Source organism: Corvus hawaiiensis, chromosome 13 (genome assembly GCF_020740725.1).
Source record: "Corvus hawaiiensis isolate bCorHaw1 chromosome 13, bCorHaw1.pri.cur, whole genome shotgun sequence".
In the NCBI taxonomy this organism is placed as follows: Eukaryota; Metazoa; Chordata; class Aves; order Passeriformes; family Corvidae; genus Corvus; species Corvus hawaiiensis.
In genome coordinates this window covers 20,909,252-20,933,420 of record NC_063225.1, presented here as the reverse complement: position 1 = coordinate 20,933,420, position 24,169 = coordinate 20,909,252, and the positions used below count along the sequence as shown (strand labels likewise).

The 24,169-nt window shown below is 50.6% G+C and overlaps 1 protein-coding gene across 10 annotated transcripts in view; it reads left to right on the top strand.

Moving 5' to 3' along the window:
- Positions 1–24,169, top strand: part of NEO1 (neogenin 1) — a 171,998-nt gene that overhangs the window by 118,790 nt on the left and 29,039 nt on the right. For 6 of the 10 annotated variants that reach the window (XM_048318236.1, XM_048318231.1, XM_048318229.1 and 3 more), the window contains exons 8-16: positions 5,605–5,824; positions 11,263–11,417; positions 11,886–12,034; positions 12,973–13,111; positions 16,674–16,723; positions 17,132–17,276; positions 19,623–19,733; positions 22,434–22,628; positions 23,221–23,316. In XM_048318236.1, coding sequence (XP_048174193.1) covers positions 5,605–5,824; positions 11,263–11,417; positions 11,886–12,034; positions 12,973–13,111; positions 16,674–16,723; positions 17,132–17,276; positions 19,623–19,733; positions 22,434–22,628; positions 23,221–23,316 — 1,260 coding nt within the window. The remainder of the gene's footprint in view (positions 1–5,604; positions 5,825–11,262; positions 11,418–11,885; positions 12,035–12,972; positions 13,112–16,673; positions 16,724–17,131; positions 17,277–19,622; positions 19,734–22,433; positions 22,629–23,220; positions 23,317–24,169) is intronic. The other 4 variants (XM_048318233.1, XM_048318232.1, XM_048318235.1 and 1 more) reach the window with 1 other exon arrangement.

Below are 24,169 nucleotides of genomic sequence, written 5' to 3'. Positions count from 1 at the left end.
TTCCCACAGGGATGTCCTGCTCAGTGGTTCCTGTGATTCCTGCAGGATTCATTCCCACATGGATGCCCTGGTCTGTGGCTCTCTGTCCAGCTGTGCTTCCCTCAAGGTGTTGGTCCCAGCGCTGTCGTGTTTCTCTTCCTGACACATTTCCAAAATCACACACCAAGTCCTGCAGTTTAAATTAGCTCACGAAGAGTAATTAAGTCGACAAAATCCTAAATTGGAGGGGGTTTTATGTCAAGCAGGCGTGGATCTGTGTCTTACACCAGGGAATGGGGGTGACGGTGGCTGTCGTTGGAAATCCAGGAGCTTCAGGATTCAGATTCAGGACATTTATGTTCATTCTATAAAGCAGAAATTACTTTCCACCCTCTTCTTTCCACGTCTGTTCAGTCTCTGTTCCAGCTTTGCACGCAAGCAGCGATTGGTGGAGGAACAGAAGTCCCAGAGATTTCTTTAAATGAGTTTTTCCAAGGGAAGGAGTTAATTCCATCATTACAGCTGATCTGGTGAGACCAGCTTCAGCACTGTGGCCGTTTGTCCTGAGAGGAATTATTAGGGCCAGGTAACATGGCTTTCTCTGAGTGTGGTGTCACTCAGGGAACAGCTGGCAATAACAAAGTGATCCCTTCTGTTGGAAATTTATGTTTTAAGCATTTGAACAAGGACAGCAGTTGGATACATGTAAAAACAAGGGGGGGAAATAGGAGAGCAGGCAGAATTTTGAAGGGTGGTGTGTAGTGTGAACTTACCAACTTCGTTATTTCGTGCTTATTATTGCACTGCAGCCAAATGCTGCTGTTAGTTTTAAATACAATGAGCATAACGAAATCAGTGGGATTTGTCTCTGACTCTTTGAAGCATCACAGCTGCTTAATCCTGATCCAAGTTGAATCCTTCCATCGGGACTCCATGAACCAAAGTTCAAACTGAGAACGGCGCATTAGGTAAAAGAAAAAGTCTGAAAGTCTTTATCACCTTTCTGGAATCAGTTAAATGGATTTATGGGAAAAATATTATGTATTGAGTACACAGTTTTATATGAATATCCCAAGTGAAAATTGAACATTTTGGTGTCTCTGAGGTATTTTTTTCTTAAGGAATACAGTTCAAATATTAGAGCTGTTGAGATTGGAATGTCCTAGGTAATTTTTTTCCCAACAGATTTGTTGGCAAAATAGTTATTTGCTGTTTTTAATTGTAGTAGATCTTTGTTGCTGAAATAATGTTTCAAATCTGTTTCAGATCTCTAAAACCCACCCTGAAGTCCTTCCAAGGAGGACCTTCTCTTCTCCTCCTCTCTGTATTAACTGGTGTCCCTGTTCCTCGCTGTCCCCATGAGTGATTCCCATGGGGAGGGTGCTTCTCGTTCTCCCCTTGCTGGACCCATCTCCCCCCTCGGAGGGTTCATGGACACAGCTGACATTCCCAAACCATTCCTGCTCCTTGCCCTCTGATTGCAGCTCAGGGAGTCTTGGATCTCAATGTCTCTGGGCTGAGGGATGCACTGGGGTTCCTGTGGGATGTTCGGGGTGAGAGCTGCTCCAAAGCTCCATCGGATGCAGGCCCTGGGCTCCAGGAACACCTGGATCACCCTCCGGTGCCTCTCCTGCTTCCAGAATTCCCAGCACTCTCCTTGGGCAGGTGCCGTAACCAGGACTTGCAAACACTTGGAGGTGGCCAAAATAGCCTAAATGTGGCCTTTGACCAGTTCTTCAAGTGTTTGTGCATCTGAGTCCCTGCGCTTCCACAGCCCTTCAGAGGCAGCTGGTGCCAGTGCCAGGTGGGCACCCAGGGGATTGGAGGGTCCTCGGTGGTTCAGATAAGGCCGGAGCAGATAACATTCCTGTTCCCCTTTGTGTGGAGCCGATGGTATCGCTGGAATGTTGTTGCCAAACAGGAGGAAGCCGTGGATATGCCAATAACCACCAGAGCGGGGAGGGCAGGAAAAGGGAAATCTGAACCGGAGGGGCCGGACAACACGGAAAGTATTTCCAATGATTCCGTAACGACCAGAGCGTTTCAGGCGTGGCAGAGCTGTTTGGAAAAGGTCTCCTGGGTCCCCTGGGTGGTGGCCCTGGAGCAGCTCTCGGGCACACTCCGACTCTTTGTTATCCCACAGTTTTCCTGTGAGATGAAAAGCTGGGATCACACCAGTGCACCCACCCCGTGGGCACTTCACCTCTTGGACATCACCAGCCCAGTGCTGGGGCAATTCAAACCTTGTTACTGATTGATCCAAGTCCAAATCCTTGGGGGTGTTTGTGCACCCTGCAAAGTGTTTTGATAAAATAGCTGTAATATTTGATGTCTGCTCAGAAGGAGCCCTGGAAAGGGCAGCTTGATAGAGGGGCTTGAGGATTGGAATGTCCTCTCACCCTGGGTCCCTGGGATTCCTGCAGGGCTACCTTGGCTGGCAGTGTTGTTGTCACACTGGAGCAGCACAAACACAGATTCCTGTGTCTTGGAATGCCATAGGACGTGGGGAAAACCATTTCCATGGGGAAAATTATTCCTAGGGCAAAGTTTAAAGATTCTGCTTCTCATCTTCCTGGGAATTGCTGCCTGCCCTGCAGTGGCCGGAATGCAGGAGGGGGAACTCTACTGCCTGGAGCTGTGTAGGAGTTGCAGCATCCCTCTGGTCCTGGTTGCTCCCCTGCAGGAGATAAATTATGGTGCAAAGCACAAGTCACTTGCTGAATGTGCTTTTAAAAACGAGATTCCTGGGAAGCCGCGTGGGAATAACTGCAGAGAACAGTCCAGAGATGGAGTTACTGTTCAAGAAGTGATGAAGGAGATGTTAGAAAGAAGAGACTTGAGCTGCTTCTTCCGTAGTGCTGAAAGCTGGATGTGACAAAGCCATTCTCTGATTGGTGCTGGAGCTAATTTGGGTGTAATTGCTCATTAACACAGCTCTGACTGCTCGGCTCTGCACACCCAGCTGGGGATGAAGCCTCTGTAACAGCACTTGAGGCATTTGTAGGAAATACAGGGAAAAAGGAAGGAAATCCCTTAACCTTCAGGGTACATCCCCCAGCTCCTGGCAGTCCCAAAAGTGGTTAAGTGCAGTGCTGGGGGAGTGCTGGGGCCTGGCCCTGCTCACTTCACCTGGAGGGTTTTGGGTCCTTGCTGCTCTCTCTGGGTCACAGCTGATTTCTCAGGCATCGTTAGGATTTTGTTGTCTGTGGCTGTTCTCCTGTAGTGCCGTGGGAAGGAGTGTTCCCCGTCTGAGCCTTGCACAAGGATAGAACTGGGTGTCTGCTCTCTGGGAAATCCTGGCAGCTCTCCCAGACTCATCAGCTCTGTGTGCACATCGCTTCAGAAAAGATGGATCCATTTCATGATATGGGAAGAAAAACACACGAGTGTGTGGGGATGGAGTTTAGATTATGCAGATGAATTTTAAAAATACTCCATTTTAACTCAACGGAATGAATTTTAAAGATGGGTAAGGGGCAGATTTTGCATCAAAACCATGTAATTTGAAGCACATCACCTGACAGTATTGCCAAGACAGGTAAGAGGAACCCAAGTAGGAGTGTTTGGAATTTGAAGTGAACTGGAAGTCAAGCAGGACAGTGGGAAAAGTGCTGAAAGCAGTGGGCACCAGGGAGAGTTGTGCAGTGCCATCCCTTGTTCCTCAGTGGGAACACTGCAGAGGGAGTTTGTCAGGTGCAGTGGGAAGGTCTCCAGTCCAAGGGAGCTGGTGACAAGGGCTGGGATTTAAACACAGGGAAAGCCTGCTGTGATACTGGGTCAGCACTGGAATGTCATTCAGGAGCAGGGAGATGGTTTGGGAAGATCCCCTGGCCCCATTCAGGGCTCTCCTGAGTGATCTGCAACAGCAAGGGGCTCCCTGGAGGAATGGGGCTCTGGCTGAGGCCAGGAGAGCTAAAAGTGGTGCATTCCTGCAAGAAATCCAATTATGGGACATAAAACTAGGGAGGGTTAGATAAAAATAGATTTTGCAATGAATGTGAAATTAATGGTGTCGTGTATTGATCAGGAGGGGCTGCTGGAGAGCACTTAATTGGGATCTTCAGCTATCAGAGTGTGCAAGGATAATTAAGGAGATGGCCTGGGGTACGTGTCTCTCTGTGATCCATACTTGGAATACCAAAACATTCCTGGCTCTGGGAATCTGTCTCCCAGTTCTGCCCACGGACTGGTGTTACTGATAAAAACCCATGGCTGGTTCTTACCTCTCTGTCAGGACCTGCCCGAGAACCAGAACAGGAGAAACGAGAGTTCTGCCACTTGAGGACCTCCCAAGCTGATGCTTGGGTTGACAAGGGGCTTTGGCAGTTTAAAATCAGGTTGTTGCTGATGGAAGACTGCTCAGTGCCTTTCCCTGAAGGTTTGGTCATTCAGACAACATTTTCTCCTTTAGTCAGGTTTTCTGGGAGGTTTTCTTGTTGTGTATCAGGACACAAGTCCACATGTTCTGGTGGAGATGCTGCAGCTCGACGACAGCTTTTCTAGTCCTGAGCTTCTTTCTGGGGAAAATCAGAGCTATTTTAGTTGGTTTCTATAATTAATAAAAGAATAAATGTATTTGGCAGCATGGATTCCCATGTGGAAAATGTCATCAGGTGGCTTAAGCTTGGTAAATAGTTAAGAATCCAGAAGAATTCCGTGTATCCTGAGCTTTGGGGGTTTGTTACTAATTGTGCTGCTTGGAATACTCGGTGGTAATTGGGGTCCAGCTGCTCAGAATCTCACTGTTACATTTACTGGCTGGATTGCTTTAATAGGATTTGGAGAGCGGCTCTTCCTATGGTTCAGCTTGTGCTGTTAAATCACCAACATTTTAATGCAATAATCCCTGGATTTATCCTGGCTGGGAGTAGCAACATAGGAGGATGACATGGCTGAGGCCAGAAGTTTGGAGAGTGGGTATAATCCAGAGCAAGAGTTGTTGATGCTTGTCAGAGTCTCTGTAAAATGATGAAATGGGTGTTGTGGGAGGGAGGAAGAGCACTGGTGGCAGCAAAACCGTGGGGAAAGGGCTGTAGTTCCAGTGCCATGGGCAGTGGCAGAACCCAACCAGGTCAGGAAGCAGCTCTGTGGGAAATGACTGCAGGCTTTGACTGGATGAGTTTGCACTGGAAGGAATTCTGTGTATGCACCTGTCATTTTGTTATGATTGAGAATCATTTAAATGAACTGTGCATGTTAATGAGCTACAGGAGACAGTGGGGTCTGGGTGTGTATTTGAGTAATGAACACAGGTTGGGGTTTAACTGTCACACGTGTGGCACTACCTGTGGTCACAAAGCGATGACACTGTGGTTTGCTGCTGGTATCCTCTCCTCAGGTCTATTTTACCCCCAGTTCCACCCTTCCCTCCCCTGCCACTTCCATTACAGTGGAGATTTGGTCTGCTTGCCTGACAGTGCCGTGTCCTGTACTCCCCATTAGTGGTCAGTAGTTACCTCTGCCTGCATGTCAGCCTTCAGTTTAATGGCCTTTTTTGTGTGTTCATTTTCTTCTGTTTCCCATCGTGGTTTTGTTTATTTCTTTTACGTTTTTTTTTTCTGTTCTCTTTTTTTAAACCGTGGTGATGTTTGCCCTTCATATTCCCCAATGTTTGCACATGCCAAGATGTTGCCATCCCAACATTACCTCCCACTTCACTGACCAGTGCCACTAATGACCATCTAGCACCAGCGACAGCGGGACCCCTGCCCTCCGCCCCGCGGGACGTCGTGGCCACCCTCGTGTCCACTCGCTTCATCCGGCTCACGTGGCGGCCGCCGGCCTCAGACCCGCAGGGAGACAACCTCACCTACTCCATCTTCTACACCAAGGAGGGCATCAACAGGTAAACTCGTGGGAAACGGGCTCTCCGGGGACTCTCGTCACGCTGCCTTTGCTGCACACCAGGAACCCGCAGTCTGTGAGGTGGAGTGGTTGTGTTCCCCACCAGGAGTTTCACAAGCAGTGCTTGAGCGCGGTGTGATTGACTGCAAACCCTTCCAACAGCTGCTGCCCGCCTTTAGCAGGGGGCAGAGCAGCAGGACTGGCACAGGAACATCCCCTGGAAGCCGTGCTGGGAGCAGGAGGCACGTGAGGCTCCAAACTGCTGCCAGCTCCCTCTCGTTGCAGGGCCAGCTGTGTGATGGGCACTGGTTAAACACCATGGTCAGTGCTGGGGAAATGTTCCCTCCTAGCAATCCCTGCAGACAGAAGTCCGGTGAGGGCCTCACAACCAGCAGCTTTTGGTGTGTTATCCCAGTGAATGATATCAGTCTGCCCCTTCTCCTTCCTGATGGGATCTGCTGCTCAGAATTACAGTTTCAAATTGTGATAAGTTTGAGGAAGCTGCAGTGAACATTCATTTGGAGCGATGCTTAATTAATTGCAGATTAGCTTATCAGATTTATTACTCAAGGGAAAATTATCTGTCACCTTATTGATGAGAGTGGGAGACACAAAGTCATTTGGAACAGAAAACACTCCAGAGGGGAATTCCTTCTCTTCCTTAATCCTGTGCACAGACGTCTTGTCCAGGCTCATGGCAGTTAATTGAGGCAATTAGTAACATTTTATTTGCCTCACAAATGTTTTTCTGTTGCTCCCTTACTTTGGTAATATCCAAGGTGTTCCAGGCCAGGCTGGATGGGGCTGGGAGCACCCTGTGACAGTGGGAGGTGTCCCTGCCCATGGCAGAGGGGGAATGGATGGGCTTTAAGGTCCCTTCCCACTCAAACCATTCCATGGTTCTGTGATATCTCCAGTCAGAACAAATGGTATTTTAAGTGAGACAGGAAGAAAGTGGGATCCTGCCAGCCATCCTGGCTTCCTGCCTCTCCTCCTCCATGCTCCTGGTGGTAACTGCTCCACCCGCTGGGCTTTTAGGAAGGGATTTGCTGGAGATGGCTCTGTGCCTCTCCCTGTCCTGCTAGAGGAAACAAAATCCACCCCCTTGCACTACAGACCAAATTTTCAGCAATCCAGCAAGCATTCCTCTTCAGCCAACAGCCCATGCAGAACATGTGGTCTCACACATCCCAGAGCGGTATGAAAATACTTGAGGTCCTGCCACTCCCCCTGGATTTAGAGAATGAGAACAGTAATAGTAAAAAAAAGAAAGAAGGAAGAAAGACAAAGGTTCTCTTGACCATTTTGGTGTTCCATGGGACTCCTGACCAGTTGGTCTGGCCTGGGGAAATGTCGCTTGGTGACTGTCCCACACCTGAGCACTTGAAATCAGAGTCCTCAAGCCAATTTTGCCACCCAATTTTGTCTGTGCCACCCTCTCTCCTTCCTCAGCAGTACAAACCCTGCTTAAGCAGCCACTTTGTAGCCCTGAATTATAGATGATGGAGCATTTGCTGTGGTTTAAGTGCAGATGGGCCAGCTCAGGCTGTTACAGGTTGCACCCCCATCCCCTTTTTGTGCCTGCATTCCTGGCTCCCTGTAGGAACCCAGGTGTTGTCTCTTCCTTGCTTGCATTTGAGCAGTGATCAAACCAGGGGCTGGATTTATTTACCTTTTAAATCAGGCCTGTGGAAATGAAAAGTGCCACATAACTGCAGTGGGTTTGTGGGGAGTCTGACAGCTCTAAACCATCTGTAAGAGTCACCTGCCTGTTGTTGAGTGCAGGAACACCCAAATCCCTCTGAGGGTCCAAGGTTCCGACTGCCTTGGCCTCTGCTGCCTCAACTTCCTTCAGCTTTCACCTGTTCAGGGAGAGGAGATCCAGGAACATGGCAAGGCCTCCTACCTCTGCCCCTTGGACTTATTCGAGGGGGGTTCTGCCCCTGTGCCTCAGGTGATTCCCCCCCTGCAGAGCTGCCCCAGCCCTGGGACCAACATCAGAAGGACCTGGAGCTGCTGGAGAGAGCCCAGAGGAAGCCCCAGAGATGCTCCAAGGGCTGGAGCCCCTCTGCTCTGGAGCCAGGCTGGGAGAGCTGGGGATGCTCACCTGGAGAGGAGAAGGATCCAGGGAGAGCTCAGAGCCCCTGGCAGGGCCTGAAGGGGCTCCAGGAGAGCTGGAGAGGGACTGGGGACAAGGCATGGAGGGACAGGACACAGGGAATGGCTTCCCACTGCTAGAGGGCAGGGCTGGATGGGATATTGGGAAGGAATTGTTCCCTGTGAGGGTGGGGAGGCCCTGGCACAGGGTGCCCAGAGCAGCTCTGGCTGCCCCTGGATCCCTGGCAGTGTCCAAGGCCCGGCTGGAGAGGTCTTGGAGCAGCCTGGGACAGTGGAAGGGTGTTCCTGCCCATGGCAGGAGGTGGCACTGGATCACTTCATTTCCCTTCCAACCCATTTTGTGATTCCAAGAGGAGCATTTCAAAGTGCAGAAGTGGCTCTGGAGGGGACATTTCTGCCTCAGGGGCTGCGCAGTGTCACCAGCCAGGAGTGTCCCACCTTGGCCTGGTGACACCAGAGGCTCCCCTGGAGGCTGGGCTGTGGGAATGAAGGGGTGTCCCGGGGCTTTCCTGTCACACCTCCTGGAGACCTGGGGGAACCTGATCAGATGGAAGTTTCTGTCTCACACAGCTGCAGGGTTATTTCATCCCCATGTCAGGTATTTATTTACTTCACACTCAAGGCAGTTCCCCTGGAAAGGGTGTGAAAATTCAGAAGTGCTGCAGGGAGGTTTAATTCTGGGGAACTTTAGACAAGCACTCAGGCGGAAGAACTCCAGACTTAAAGATTTGGACAAAAAGAAAGGAAATAATGGCACATTGCTGGTCTGAGGTGGTAAATTACACATGTGGGATATTCAGACACTGCCGAATTCACAGTTCACTGTGGTGTGCTTCAGACACAGCAAATGGAGTTTAATTGTGTGGAATCACACTCAGAATGCCTCTGGAGCTCCCTGCCAGGCCCCACAGCTGGCACGCACCATATCCACTCCCTAACAGCTCCCCAAAGGTGCTTCTTTAGGTGTAAGTGCAACTTCAACCTTGGCATTTCCAGCCAAACTCCTGGGGTTGCACTGAAGGCTCTTCCCTTGGGTGCTTGAGAGTTCCTGTGAACCTTAACTGGAGTTTCCAGAGCTCCTTAATTGGGGATTAGAGTGGAATGATGGAACAGTCATAACGATCTGCAGGGGAATGCAGTTATTGCTGGGGCCCATCTGCTTGATGCCTGTTATCCCAACCTGAGCACGTTGGGAAAGGTGCTCCAGGCTCCTCAGGAACAGCCATAAAGGAAGGATTCACACAGCACTTAATTAGATTAATCTCTCCCTATTTTTACCACAGTTGTGAAGCCACATTCCTGATTATTACTGAAAATGGCAATACTATGACATGTCTATTTATTTTTGGTAAAAGTTGTCTTTCCAGTAAAATAATTCTGATTATTTTTCTAATTTTAAATAATAACCTTGGTTTGCTGATTACCATTTTTTTCCAGATCAAATCAGGGAGTGCACTTCCACTTGAGGCAGAAAATGCTGTATTTTGCATGTTAATGGGAGCTGGATGTTATCCCACAGCTGTGAATCCACTGGCACTTAGGCTGGGCTCTCAGATCCCATCCTTGTAGCTACAGCCCGTCTTAAAGGAAACTCCATTTGGAAACGTGTTTTCAAGAAAATGTTGTGCTAGAAGTGGAAAAATTAGCAATGAAAATTAATAAAAAGCTCAAATAAATGAAGCTGTTTATGCAGTGCCATTTTAGCTGAGCTTATGAAGGGGAACATTCTAGAAAATGAGTGTAAGTAGGTGTTTAGTTACAGAGAGTGCACTGTTCCCCTCTCTATAGATACAGGGTAACAGTGCAGAAACCAACAGGGATTTCAGAATGTTTTCAGCCAAGTTCTGCTAAATCAACCACACCGGTGGATGTAAAAAGAAATAAATTAGAAATGGGGGTTTTGGCATCGTATTTCCATGATAGAAACTGAAGCAGAGTGCCTGGAAAGGAGGAAGGGGAGACTGGGATGGTTCTGCTGGAGTTCCTGTGTCAGAAATACTTTAACAGGTGTCAGTGGGGCCGAGACCGGCCTGTCCCTGCCCGTCCCTGTCCCATGGGGAGCCTGGCAGCCCAGAGGGGCAGGATGGTGCTCAGAGCAGGCACAGTGCCCTGCATTTGCTCAGTGGGAAGTTTCTGATTGCTCCTGTCGGAATCCTTGGCGTTCACAGGGAGCGGGGAGCTCCTTCCCAGGGAAGGACAGCCGGCGTTACCCAGACGCAGCTCCGAGCGAGCTCAGGTGCAGGCAGTGCCTTGGAATAAAGGCTGCCCTGAATTAATGATTAATCTCCTAATCTTCCCCTCAATCCCTGATAAGAACAGATGCAGTTTCCTGGATGGGTTTTGGCAGAGGCCTCGTTCCGCAGGGGGAATGTCGTGTTCCGGTGCCAGGGTTGATGGAGGTCACTGAGCACCAACAATGCCCCTTCCAGGTGCCCCGCACACGACCTGTGTGCTCCCAGCTGGGTTAGGGCTTCCAGCTCGCAAAATGCTGGCCTGGCAGAGATGCCCCTTCCCATGCCAAGTGTATCCCTTCTGTGGGTGGGGTCTGGTAGCCTGGACCTGTCTCCAGGCATTGCTGGAGGTCGGAATTTCCACTTGGGTCCAACAGAAGCCGCTTTGCCTCCACTCTGTGTGTGGAAGCAGTGTCAGTGCCATTGCCATGCCCTGGGTGTTGCACTCTGTGTGTGGAAGCAGTGTCAGTGCCATTGCCATGCCCTGGGTGTTGCACTCTGTGTGTGGAAGCAGTGTCAGTGCCCTGGCTGTGCCCTGGGTGTTGCACTCTGTGTGTGGAAGCAGTGTCAGTGCCCTGGCCGTGCCCTGGGTGTTCCAAACAAATCCAAACACCAGCCAGGAGCCGAGGGAAGGCTGGAGGTAGAAGAACACATTAAAACAGCTCCTTTGAAAAATTCCCAAAAAGCAGCCCCACAATATTAACAGGAGTGCCCTAAATCTCGCCAGACTGCGCGTGCTGCTAAAATGGTTTCTGTGCTGGCTCCCGAGCTGTAGGATAAACTGTCACTGTGAATTATCACTTGCTGTCACAGGAATAACAAAGAAACCACTCCGAGTTTGGGGGTGTCAAGTGTAATTGATTCTGTTCCTTCAGTGCGTTCGGTTCTGTGCAAAGAGAAGTTGCAAAATTGGGAGCAGTTTGTCAGCAGCACTTCTGGCACGTGGCTGTGGTGTGGGGCAGGGGGCACGGTGTAAATCCCACGTCATTTGCACACCGGGTACGCTCAGACGGGACGTGCCTCAGGAGCAGCTACTCCTCATTTACTAATCAGTGCTGGTGTCTGTGCACAACCCTTTTGTTTCCCAAAGGGAACGTGTGGAAAACACGAGTCGTCCTGGAGAGACACAGGTGATGATCCAGAACCTGATGCCAGAGACAGTTTATGTGTTCCGGGTTGTGGCCCAGAACAGGCACGGCCCTGGTGAAAGCTCGGCACCGCTCAAGGTGGCAACGCAGCCGGAGGGTGAGCCTGGAGTTTTCCTCACTTTGGGATCGATACTGATTTTATTTTTTATTCTCCCTATTCACAACCTTTCCCAGAATTTGATGTTCTTTAAAAGTTGTACTTGCAAACCACAGTTTCCAAAGATTTTCCAGGTTGGTGGGATTGTGGGATTTATTGTCACCATTAAGAACTGATGGGACATTCCTTGCTGAATTCCCTAAACTGGTATAAGTGGAATACTTCTGAATGGCCATTAACTGAAAAAGGGAAAACTCTAGACAAATGCCAAGTCCCTTGTTAGGGTCATTCCAGACAAAAGGGACCCAGGGAGCAGGATCTCCTTTGGAAATTTGATCCCACCTTTCCACCCCACGGTGGATCCATGTGGAATGTCACAATGAGAAAAAATCCCCCCTTTTCCTGGGCTGCTGGCCAGGGGTGGGCACTCCAGGCTCAGGACTAACAGAGTTCCCCCTTGTGTTGCAGTCCAGCTGCCCGGCCCCGCTCCCAACATCCGCGCCTTCTCCGGCTCCCCCACCTCCGTCACCGTCACCTGGGAGACGCCGCTCTCGGGCAACGGCGACATCCAGAACTACAAACTCTACTACATGGAGAAGGGGCAGGACACGGAGCAGGTACGGGGCTGCTGCGCCGCCCAAACTGCCCCGAGCTGCTGCGGACCCCTGGGAAGGGTTTGCTTTTCTGACACGCTGAATCCTTTAGCCTCAGCTATGGGAAATATGTAAAATCAGAACTCCAGCATGAAGCGGTTGTGTCTGGGCTGGGAATGAAATCCATTTTTTTGGTGGTGCCCTGTTTTGGTATTTGTCAACATCAAGTAGCTTTTGGGAAATTCCATGATATCCCGAGGGGAGAGGGCAGAGAACAGCCGTGTCATTGTCGAGCTGTTCTGGTGCAGATGATGTAAAAGATGCTTGCACAGAGTTATGGGCTGGGTTTTAGCAATTCAGGCTAACTACTGATTTTGGCATGATCCCTAATCCGAACTTTCTTGAGTTCTTGGACCCAGTGATTGATATTTTGATATTGCTGAGCATCTAATTAATTTGATTTTCTTAGTATTCCACTGAAGCTTTCAGTGTGTTCTGTAGAAGTACGGGCTGCCACCTGAGAATAATGAGGATTAATCCCGGTCCTCACAGGCACATTCCCATCTGATTGCATATCAGTATCATTCCAGCTTTAAAAAGCAAAGGGAAGAATATTTGTCTTAGCTTTTAAATATTTTTTGCATCGATTTTTAGATAGGTCTGTTTCCTTTTCTACTTCTGCATCCCACTATTTCAGTTACAGTGATATATATTATGATGGTTTTGAGAGTTTCCAGGTCCCTTTTCATGTCCAGGACCAGTATCCATGTTAGGATTTAATAGGACAGGGAGAATTTTCTCCTGGAAACTCAGAGCTGGCATCCTCCCACGTCCTGGCTGCGCCTGAAGGTGACACAGAGGTGCCAGCCCTGCCGTGGGCCCTGAGCTGTGCAGGGGCTCTGTGGGTGTTGGTGGCACTGCAGAGCTGACCTGAGCTTGCCCTGGGGTGTCGTTGGGGACAGGACGTGGACGTGGGGGGCCTGTCCCACACGGTCAGCGGGCTGAAGAAGTTCACCGAGTACAGCTTCCGCGTGGTCGCCTACAACAAGCACGGCCCCGGCGTCTCCACCCACGACGTCGTGGTGCGGACCCTGTCGGACGGTAAAGCCGCTCCGCTCCTTTGCGTTTCGGGGTTTTTCTGGGAATTATCCGGCAATTTCCGACAAGTGAATCTTTAACCAGACTTTTACGGGGTTTGCTCGTTGTTGCATGTGGCTGTTCATGGTCGGAATCCCCCCGGAGGCCTTCCAGAATTGGGTGAGGGAAAATTGCTACACCTGCAGAAGGGTCTGGGGTTGTGATTCCAGAACAGTGGTGTCCTTCGTTCCAGCATGAGCTGTTTATTTCATGGATTATTGAGCCTACATGGAGCGTGGACAGAAAAAAAAAAAAAATAGACTGAAGGCAGCAACTCCAAATTACTTCCTAGGTTCTCTCACATTTTCACAGATGAGCAGACTCTTGGGTTTGGAGTGGTTTTGTTTTAGTTGTGTTCCTGTGTTTGTAGCCCAGCAGAGGTATTGTTAAATCCATTGCATAGAGTGGTGAGAGCAGGATGTGAGGCCAGTGCCTTTTATAAGGCAGATAAAGAGGTGATGGGAGCAAACAGAGATACACGAGCAACTGCAGAGTGATCAGAGTTAATGAGAACTTACATTTGTTAGAGGGAAGTTTATATGTAAGAACATTCAGGGAGAAAGGGAGCGGGGCCTGGAATCCTCTCCCTAGGAGTGCCCAGGAGCAGAGGGGAATATTGTCCCAAACTCTGAGTCCAGGTCTGTTTCTGGGGCACTTCCTGACTTTGCAGTGGTTTCTGTGTATTTCCTAATTCAGTTTCTCTTCCATGAGACCCTGTCAGCATCTTCTTGAACCCACACCAGCCTTTATCCACAACATCAAGGGGACAAAGTTTCCACAGATAAATTTCCTCTGAAAAATCCCCGCTTTGTGTCTGTTCTGCCCCTGCTCTGTGTCGGTGTCTCTTGTTGCTGGGGGCTGTGCTCCTGAAAGAGGGAATACTCAGCATCCCCTGATTATTCCTCTGTCCCACTCCTCATTCTGCGGACCTTTGCTGTGGTCTCCCCGGTTCATCCATTTTCCAGATTCCACAGGCTCAGGAATGGTTACCTGTTTCTCCTGTGGAAGCTGTTCCAACCTTTAGTGCCCCTTCCTGAACTTTTCTCCAGGTTCCTTTTCTCCTTTGTTTTAAAAACGCAGGTCGAGGGGACTGAAATGGTATCAAAGGTACAAGTGAGGCATTACTTGCATTTGAGGAGCTTTTTTGGCTCTTCTGAGCAGCGAGAGGAAGCATCCCGAGGTCTTTGTGCAGTTCTTTACCACAGGATCACACCGGGGGGTCTCCCCAGCTCATCTCCCCCTGTGCCTTCCTTTCACCCAGCTCCTTACTCCAGGAAGCACTTCCCTCCCATCCCTCATTGCTTAAAATTGAAGGAATTTCCCTTGAAAGAGGGAGAAGTCCCTATTCTGCTCTTATTCTGGCTCCTGCTCTCTCAGTTTCATGCTTTGTAGTTACTTTGGTTGATTTGATGGAAGTTTCTGACCCAGCAGGTGGAGTTTGAGTGGACCCCTTTTAATGCTGGCACCACTTTGCCACCTCTGGTATCAGATTAACTGGGAGGGGTTACAGAAGCCTTGCAGCTGTTTCATTGCCCAGTTCCTTGAGAATTCCTGCATGGATAACAAGTAGCCCTGGCAAGAGGCTGCTGTTCCCTTCCTCTGACTCTTCCACAGTGCCTCACACGGACATTTCAGTTGCAGAGACCATGGGAATCCTTTGGAAGGGTGTCACAGAAACCTCTCCCTTCCCCTCACTGCCAGTGCAAGGAGAGACTTGTGTGCCCTTATCTTTGTCTTTTTCTGCCCTACCTGACCATTTGCTCGCTGATTTCTCTGAAGGGCTGCCAGCTCCTTGGTTGTTTGAAGAAGAATTTATTATTACTTACAATGTCATTTTGAAGTTTTCCTGGAGTTCTGTCTTCTCCAACTTGGGTTTTCACACTTAACCTATAGGTACTTATTTTCTAAAGCTCTCTGAAGGATGTCATCTTGCTTCTTGCAGTCTCATAACCCTGCAGCTCTCAAATCTTCCTGAAATGGTGCACATTTCCCCCCGTGTTTTCCTGTTGCGGTGTCCAGGAGCAATCTCCATGTTCCCCGCAGGGATTTCTCCCTAAGCTTCCTTCAGCCCTGCTTTAACAAAGCATCTGCATTTTTATGTAGCTTTTTGCTCCTAATCTGTTACAGTGCCTTGTTGCAGGGATAACAGCAGGTATTACCATTTGAACCCAGGCTTATGTGCTGCTCCTGAGGATTGCTTCTCCTCTCCTGGAATTCCTGATCAGGGATTACAGCTGGGAATGGAATCTGAGCCTCACAGCCTGACTGAGGCCCTTCCCTCACAGTCTCTGAGCCATCCTGGCATGTCCTGGTGCTCCTGCCTGGCTGCTCTCCCTGTGCTGTCCCACTCCAGGAGATGCCTTTCCGTAAGAAATCCCTGTTCATCCCAGTGAGGGTGGTGAGGCCCTGGCACAGGGTGCCCAGAGCAGCTGTGGCTGCCCCTGGATCCCTGGCAGTGTCCAAGGCCAGGCTGGATAGGGCTTGGAGCAGCCTGGCACAGTGGAAGGTGTCCCTGCCATGGCAGGGGTGGCACTGGAGGAGCAAAGAAAGCAAAGAAAGCCTGGCTTTGGATCATCCCCTCCTCACTGTGCTGCTCCTCAGGCCCGTAGCTCTTATCCCCAGCTGTGGTGATTTCAGGCTCAGCTGGGTTGGCAAGGGAAGGGAAGGCAAATGCTGCTGCTCTCCATTTCTGCCGTGGGGTGGTGGGTGAGGGGGGTTTGTTTCACCCCATCCCAGTAAGCCTTTCCCTCTTCCTCACTTCATGCCCTCAGGGGGGTTCTCTGGGCTGTCAGTGTGGCTGGGCTGAGTTATTTGGAAAATGAATTCTTCAGGCTGGAGCAGTCCTCATCCTCTTCATCCCTGTGCTCCTTGGCCATCCTTGTGCTTCACCGGAGCCTCTCCTTCCTGCCAGGGCAGCCTCAGGTCTCCCAGGGGCCAGCATTTGCTGGGGTGCCACAAGGAATTCCCTGCTCCCAGGGTTTTTCTTCCCTTCCCTCTTCAGATTTCACTGCTATGAGCAGCGAGTACAGAACAAGCAAAGGGTGGGAGTTCAAAGGCAGCCCCAGTGTCTGGGGTGCCCTTCACCTTCTCACTGTCACAGGGCCTGGTCACTTGGAGCATTCCTCGTACAGAAAAGCAGGATAAAAAAATCCAGGCCAGAAATTGAAACGTGGGTTGTTCCCCCAGTCAAGCAGTGTGTTCATTAAAGATGTGCCTTGGGAAAGAGCTGGACGGGATACCTCCTCAGAGAGTTTGAGAAGCGCTTTGAAATACAAAACACATTTTATTTAGATAGGTATGATAACACAGCCCTGAATAAAGAGTTTTTCTTCATGATGGAAATACAGAACCCTGCTCAGCCATTCACTGTGTCAGAAAGTGCCTGTGGGAGGGTGGGTAGTTCCTTTATGTGGTGCCTTAAAGCAGAATGGTTTGTACTTCCATAGCAGATGAGAGCAGAGAGTAGTTGGGTGTGGAAGTACAACGTTTGCAACTTTTGGAGCTGTAATTCCTTTAATGTTTCCAGTCCCCAGTGCTCCACCGCAGAATCTAACGCTGGAGGTACGGAATTCCAAGGTAAGATTGGAGGATTTCCTGCTGCCAGTGGGTAAATAAAAGGCTGGGGAGGGTATTAGATTGGCCACATTTTGGGTCTTCTTCCTCCCATGCAGCTTTTGAGCTCTTTCTAGAGAATATCTGAATGTGGGGCTTGGAGAAGCTGCAGTCCAGCTGGGGGCTGGCCGTGGTGGGACGCAGTGACGGTGCTAACGATGGAAGGGCTCTAATGAAGGATCAGAGCTGGCATCCCTGCTCACTGCTGCGTGCAGCGTGGGCACACACAGCCACGCTTTGGAGTGCCTCGGGCACTTGGGAAGAGAAAATGGAATTCTCGGCCATTGTGCCTTTGGGATTGTGAGTGGAGATTTGTTTTAAAGCCTTTCCTAAAGACTTTTTTCGAATACCTCCCTGTGCTGCCTTCCCCAGAGCATCCTGCTGCAGTGGCAGCCCCCTCCTGCCGGGACCCAGAGTGGGCAAATCACGGGGTACAAAATCCGCTACCGGAAGGTTTCCCGCAAGAGTGACGTGACCGAGAGCGTGGGGGGCACCCAGCTCTCCCAGCTCATCGAAGGTGAGCACGACCTGTCTCCTCCCCAGGGGTGCCTGGCTGTGTTTAGATGGTCAGGGACAGGATTCTCTGGGGTTCCTGTGGAGTCCTGTCCTCCCCAGCGGTGCCTGGCTGTGTTTAGAGGCTCAGGGACAGGATTCTCTGGGGTTCCTGTGGGGTCCTGTCCTCCCCAGTGGTGCCTGGCTGTGTTTAGAGGCTCAGGGACAGGATTCTGTGGGGTTCCTGTGGGGTCCTGTCCTCCCCAGGGGTGCCTGGCTGTGTTTAGAGGCTCAGGGACAGGATTCTCTGGGGTTCCTGTGGGGTCCTGTCCTCCCCAGCGGTGCCTGGCTGTGTTTAGAAGGTCAGGGACAGGATTCTCTGGGGTTCCTGTGGAGTCCTGTCCTCCCCAGGGGTGCCTGGCTGTGTTTAGAGGCTCAGGGACAGGATTCTGTGGGGTTCCTGTGGGGTCCTGTCCTCCCCAGTGGTGCCTGGCTGTGTTTAGAGGCTCAGGGACAGGATTCTCTGGGGTTCCTGTGGGGTCCTGTCCTCCCCAGCGGTGCCTGGCTGTGTTTAGAAGGTCAGGGACAGGATTCTCTGGGGTTCCTGTGGAGTCCTGTCCTCCCCAGGGGTGCCTGGCTGTGTTTAGAGGCTCAGGGACAGGATTCTCTGGGGTTCCTGTGGGGTCCTGTCCTCCCCAGTGGTGCCTGGCTGTGTTTAGAAGGTCAGGGACAGGATTCTGTGGGGTTCCTGTGGGGTCCTGTCCTCCCCAGCGGTGCCTGGCTGTGTTTAGAGGCTCAGGGACAGGATTCTCTGGGGTTCCTGTGGGGTCCTGTCCTCCCCAGGGGTGCCTGGCTGTGTTTAGAGGCTCAGGGACAGGATTCTGTGGGGTTCCTGTGGGGTCCTGTCCTCCCCAGCGGTGCCTGGCTGTGTTTAGAGGCTCAGGGACAGGATTCTGTGGGGTTCCTGTGGGGTCCTGTCCTCCCCAGGGGTGCCTGGCTGTGTTTAGAGGCTCAGGGACAGGATTCTGTGGGGTTCCTGTGGGGTCCTGTCCTCCCCAGTGGTGCCTGGCTGTGTTTAGAGGCTCAGGGACAGGATTCTCTGGGGTTCCTGTGGGGTCCTGTCCTCCCCAGCGGTGCCTGGCTGTGTTTAGAGGCTCAGGGACAGGATTCTCTGGGGTTCCTGTGGGGTCCTGTCCTCCCCAGTGGTGCCTGGCTGTGTTTAGAAGGTCAGGGACAGGATTCTGTGGGGTTCCTGTGGGGTCCTGTCCTCCCCAGGGGTGCCTGGCTGTGTTTAGATGGTCAGGGACAGGATTCTGTGGGGTTCCTGTGGGGTCCTGTCCTCCCCAGCGGTGCCTGGCTGTGTTTAGAAGGTCAGGGACAGGTTTTCCTGGGTTTCCTGCCTTGGAAGGCAAACAGAAGCAGCTCCCAAAGGAGCTCTGGGGTCATGTGGGCTGCAGGCGGTGCCTGTGGTCTGGTGACCTGATTCCTAGCTCTGATTTGGCCGTGGATTTGCTAAGTGGACTGGATAATTCTTATAAACTGTTTATAAAAGGCCTGGAGAAGGTGACCCTGGGCTCACTGTGCCCAAATGCCAGAGATGGAGGTGTGGAGGAGGGGGGCAAAGGAGCAGGGGCTGGGCAGGGTTGGCACAGGCACCTGGACCCAGCTCCAAGCCCTGGGAACAGCTGACCTTGGGCATCCCTGGAATATCCCACCTCATGTCCATGGAATATTCTAAATGGAATGCTTTTATCCTTTTGTACACTTAAAAATCCAGCCTAGTCCATCACTTAGTGTCAGGCATGAGTTGCTACTAGAGCTACAGTTGTGTTGAGCAGGAGCAAGCAGTGCATGAGAACAGGAGCAACAATGCATTGTGTTCCTCTTTAAAATCTCTGTAAACAAATGCTTGGTCAAAAGAGAAGAAAGTGGGAAATTCTAGAAGAGTTTCTCACAAGATACTCTGTTTTTTTTCTCAGAAACTCCAGCTGTGACTTAGTAAGTCCCAGTTTTCTCACAGAATTGAGATATTCCTGTAATTCCAGTACATTTTTGCCAGCAATGAAACCTGCTGGAGAGGTTCCATATATCAAATTTTGAGTGCCTTTTCCCAGTGCTCTGATTTTTTAGTACATACATTAAACAAGTGTATGACTTTGCTCAGCTGCTCACCCCTAGGTTTGGTGATGGTGGGGGTGTTCCTGTTCTTAAAACTCATTAATTAAACTAATCAGCAGCCCGAAGTTAAAGCATGGCTGCAAACAGGCCTGAGGCCGTGGGGGCGGTGGGGGTGGAAGGCTGGGTTATCCGTGGCTGCCGTGGGTTATCCCGGGTTTAATGGGCTCTGTGGGAATCGTGCCCCGTCCCGCAGGGCTGGAGCGAGGCACCGAGTACAGCTTCCGCGTGGCCGCCATGACCGTCAACGGCACCGGCCCCGCCACCGACTGGGTGACAGCCGAGACCTTCGAGAGCGACCTGGACGGTGAGAGACCCTGGGGCTGGGCCAGCAGAGCTGGGAGTTCATCCATGTCATTTCACTGCCATCTCACTGCCTCTTGGAAAGACAAACCTCTGTGTTTTCACTTCTCTTCTAGGTGTACAGTGGGGTTTATTAAGGATTAAGTGACATCAATTTCTATTTTAACTGAAAATTCTTGCCAAGTCGATAAAGTGGCTTGAAATGAAGCCCTGCTTCTACACTTCGTCGTGCTGGATGTTGGCACCAAGTGCTTTCTGCTAAGAAATACTAATTTCTAGTGACAGTGAGATGTCACAGTAGGAAAGAAATCATGGAAAACCTTCCCACTCTCAGCCCTTTGCAGTCTTACCCCCGTGCTGGTGCTGTGCTTTCTTTGACCCACAGAAACTTACTTTGCACAGAAGAAAAGGGAGATGAATTATATATTTTCCGTAGTGGTGGGCTAGTCTGCACCATGTCTCCCATCAGAAATTCTGTTGTGAGGATTAAATAATTATATTGAAATTGTGGGTATTAGAATAATTACATAAATAGTAATCATTAGAATAAGTATTAATTCTGATGACGGCAGAAACGTTGCTGAGCTTGTTGGAGCATTAAATGGGATATTCCAAAGCTCTCTGCGTGTGCTGCAAAGGGTTCTGCTCAACAGAGAGTCTGTTCCACCAAGTCCATGGATTGGTGTGCTGGGTCAGAGCAGGCCCAGCGATCCTGGCAGCTGGAGCTGGAATAATGGAAATGTGTCAACATTTGCTCTCTGCTGCTGGAGGATCCTTGGGCAGCCGGCTCGGGAAGCCTGGAAAACCCTGCTCCCATCTCTGCCTGGGCAAAGCTGATGCTCAGCTTAATCCTGGTCCTCCTGCTGCTCATGCTCTGGTGTGAACAGAGCAGTTCAGGGGTCTGGGTACTGGAAATCCCTTGACCCGTGTGCCTGTCGGCCCCTGAGTGGATGTGACACACCCCTGGAGCTGCCAGGTCCCTGGAGCAGGGCAGAGCTCTGGAAACAAGCACCTCACAGGGTGATGGAAGTGTCCCTGAACTGGAGTTAACACCACTCTGCCAGAGGGCAGCACCAGGGTTACATTTAGATTTAAACAGGGCAGAAGGAGGAAGAGGAAAAAGAACCTTTTCCTTCTCTGTTGGTTTTGTCATTTAAATTTTTTCCCCTGAGAATGTTACAGGAAATCTGACTTTGTACACATTCTTTCCATTGAATAAAGTAATTAAAATTGACATTTAAGACAACATAACATGATATTCACCTAACTCTGCATACACCTGTGAGGCCTGTGTGTGCACACTGCATTTTTTGGGCTTCTTCCTTTAGAAAGCTCATGTGGATAATTTTAACACCATGCAAATGCATTTACAGCTCATCTTGCATTTCTTAGGTTCAGCAGACGCACGAGGCAACCTTTCTTTTTATTCCACAGCTGCTTTTTGAGTTCAAATACAAAATAAGTCACAGGGGAGTCCCATGGAGGGAAAGGGGAGCAGGAGTGTTACAATTCCATGTTGGAGTCGGAGCAGGGTCCCCCTGAGTGCAGAGCAGGAGGTGTTGAACAGTTGTACAGAATTTGTCCCCAGTGCAGTGGAAATGTCACCTCTGCTGCTGCCGTTGGAGCTGTGCTGGGGACTGGAACTGCTGGGCTGTGTCAGCAGCAGCCCAAGAGCTCCCCGGGCTGGGGGCCAGGGCTGTGCTGTGATCCAAATAATCCTGTTGTGGTGCTTTATTAAGTGTTTGTAGAGAAATGCAGCGTGTTTCATTAAAACGAAATCCCTGCAGGAAGCACAAGCCCTTGATTCCATTTGGAGTGGGGAGCTCAGTTGCTGTTGCAGGGAATTATCCCTAATCCGCCGGCACCCGACAAAAGGATTTATTTCATTTTCGAGAAGTGAACCCAAAGTTAGGGACACTCCAGGGACAGTTGGGAGATTGCTTTTAGGTTCCAGTCAACAGTGGGGAAAAGCCTCTTAGGAGAAACATTAGGGGCTTACAGTGGCACGTTGGGGAAGTGTTCTGCTGTTAGGGAGCCACATTCCGTGTCTCTGTGGGATGCGGTGAGACTTGTGTTGCTTTTGGAGGAAGGGTTTGAACATTTGAAGGTGGGCTCTGTATTTTCTGAACTTCTAGGATGGCTGTGTAGTTCCTGCTTGTAGTTTATGAATTATGGGAATCCAAGGATTTAGGCAGCGACAAACGGTAGGACAAGTGAGGAGAACCCGTTGCAGTGCAGTTCTTAAAGCTGTGGAATATCCTATTTAGTGCTACAGCCAGCTCAGGAGCCTTTCCTTCATCACCAGAATTTTCCATGTAATTATTGTAATACCCACAAGTAAGGAATATGATAGAACTGAAAGTAGATGAATTTGTGGAGGGGAAGGTTGGGATAAAACTGGCGCATATTTGGAAGAATGGGTGACAACGTGGGCTACCATCCAAAACGCCTAAGCAGGTCTGATACAAAACTATCCCAACCCCCTGAGCTTCAGTACAACTGTCCTTCCTTTTAAAGGGAAGGTCTACTGCAGTGTGATGTTAATATCCTGCTCCTGGAGCTCTTTGCTCTCTCGTGCACACCAAAGTTTCACTGTGCTCATTCCAGCACACAGAAGTGCCTTGTTTGACCTTCCTGCCTCACATTCTCCATGTCATTGCCTTTATTTGAGAGAAGGCCTTGCGATGCCTCCCTTTCCCTGCAGAGACCCGCGTGCCCGAGGTGCCCAGCTCCCTGCACGTGCGGCCGCTGGTCACCAGCATCGTGGTCAGCTGGACCCCGCCCGAGAACCAGGACGTGGTGGTCAGGGGCTACGCCATCGGCTACGGCATCGGCAGCCCCCACGCCCAGACCATCAAGGTGGACTACAAACAGAGATACTACACCATAGAGAACCTAGGTGAGTGCAGGGAACGTGCTCTGGGCCCCATGCCAGCCCCTCTCAGTGCTCCTTAAACAGCTTCCACGTGAGCAGCAGCCCGAGCTCCCCGCGCTCCGTGCAGAGCTGCAGGAGAAAAAGGGACTGAAATGTCACCAGCATTCACTGGCGGCTCCTTTAAAAGGAAAATGAAGATTCACCCCTCCACAGAACTCTCTGTGGGAGGTAAAATAGTCTGAAAGTGAGAGAAAGAGCAAGATTGGGAATTCCATCAAATCGGAGGTTTTTTGAGTCATTTTGGTTTTGTTCCTTTTAAATTGTTTTTCTTGCTCCTAATTTGGCTGTGCTTAAAGGTGGAGTTGCTGTGACTACAGACCTGAGCTGTGGTATCCCTGTCCAGGCAGGGGGTGGAATGAGAGGGGCTTTAAGGTCCCTTCCAACCCAAACCAGTCTGGGATTCTGTGCCCATGAACAGAAGGTCTGTGTGAAGACTTTCTCAGTTCAAATCTACTTATTCATGTATTCCAGTTCAAAACTAAAATGCTGAAGAAAGAGGGTATGGAGAAGTAGAAACCAGGATTCATTGGTTGTGCTGATTTCTTTTCCCTTTCAGACCCCAGCTCCCACTATGTGATAACCCTGAAGGCCTTCAACAATGTGGGGGAAGGGATCCCCCTGTACGAGAGCGCCGTGACCCGGCCCCACTCCGGTGAGTCCTGCCCAGCAGCTGGGATGGGCTGGGGGCAGTGCGAGGTCCTGGTTGTCAGTGCATCCCGTGCTCTCTGTCCCTGTCACTGCTTGGCCTCGCACGTTCCCGATAAACCACCTAAACTGGGCTCATTTGTAAATCCCAAACTCACCTGACAACTACTAATGGATGTTCTTACTCCAGATGTTCCCCTTACCTGAGCACAGCCACGTGGGTGCAGTTCTAAAGGCCCTGAGCTGGGGGGCTGTTGTCTTTCTCACTGAGGGTTTTGAACTCAGTGATGCCTGTGTTTGCTTTGTATCAGCCTCCCTCTGTTGTCACTCACACTGAACAAGGTCTGGGCAGTTTTTATTTTGGCCTTGTAATCCGTAAAGAAAAGAGTTTAAGCAGAGGCTTGTGCAGGTGAGCTGTCACCATGCCATGGCTCACTGGGCTCCCTCCCAGCCTGCTGACACCACCCAGGAGTTTGGTGGAGGTGCAACACTTGGGGTTAGTCCTGATGAGCTGGAATCCTTGGAGATTGTCCAGAGGATGCTGGAATTGCAGTTCCACAGTTACTGCGAGTTTGTCTCTCACTCGGACCCTTCCTTTGAAGGTGCCTTTCGGGAGGCCCGTGTGTGTTTGGGAAGTGGCACTTGCCCATCCAGAGCTCCAGCTCTGTGTCCTCCTCGTGTTCTGGGAGAGGACTCAGTGGACACTCCAGACAGATGAAGTCACAGTGACTGAGTGTTTGGGGTTCCCAGGCCATGGCTGAGTGCCCTGGGCACTAATTAGGGATGTGCCAGCAGGGATGTATTGTCTTACTGTCTGGAGGAGGGAGGACGATGCAAGAGTGATGTTATTGCCCGGTCTG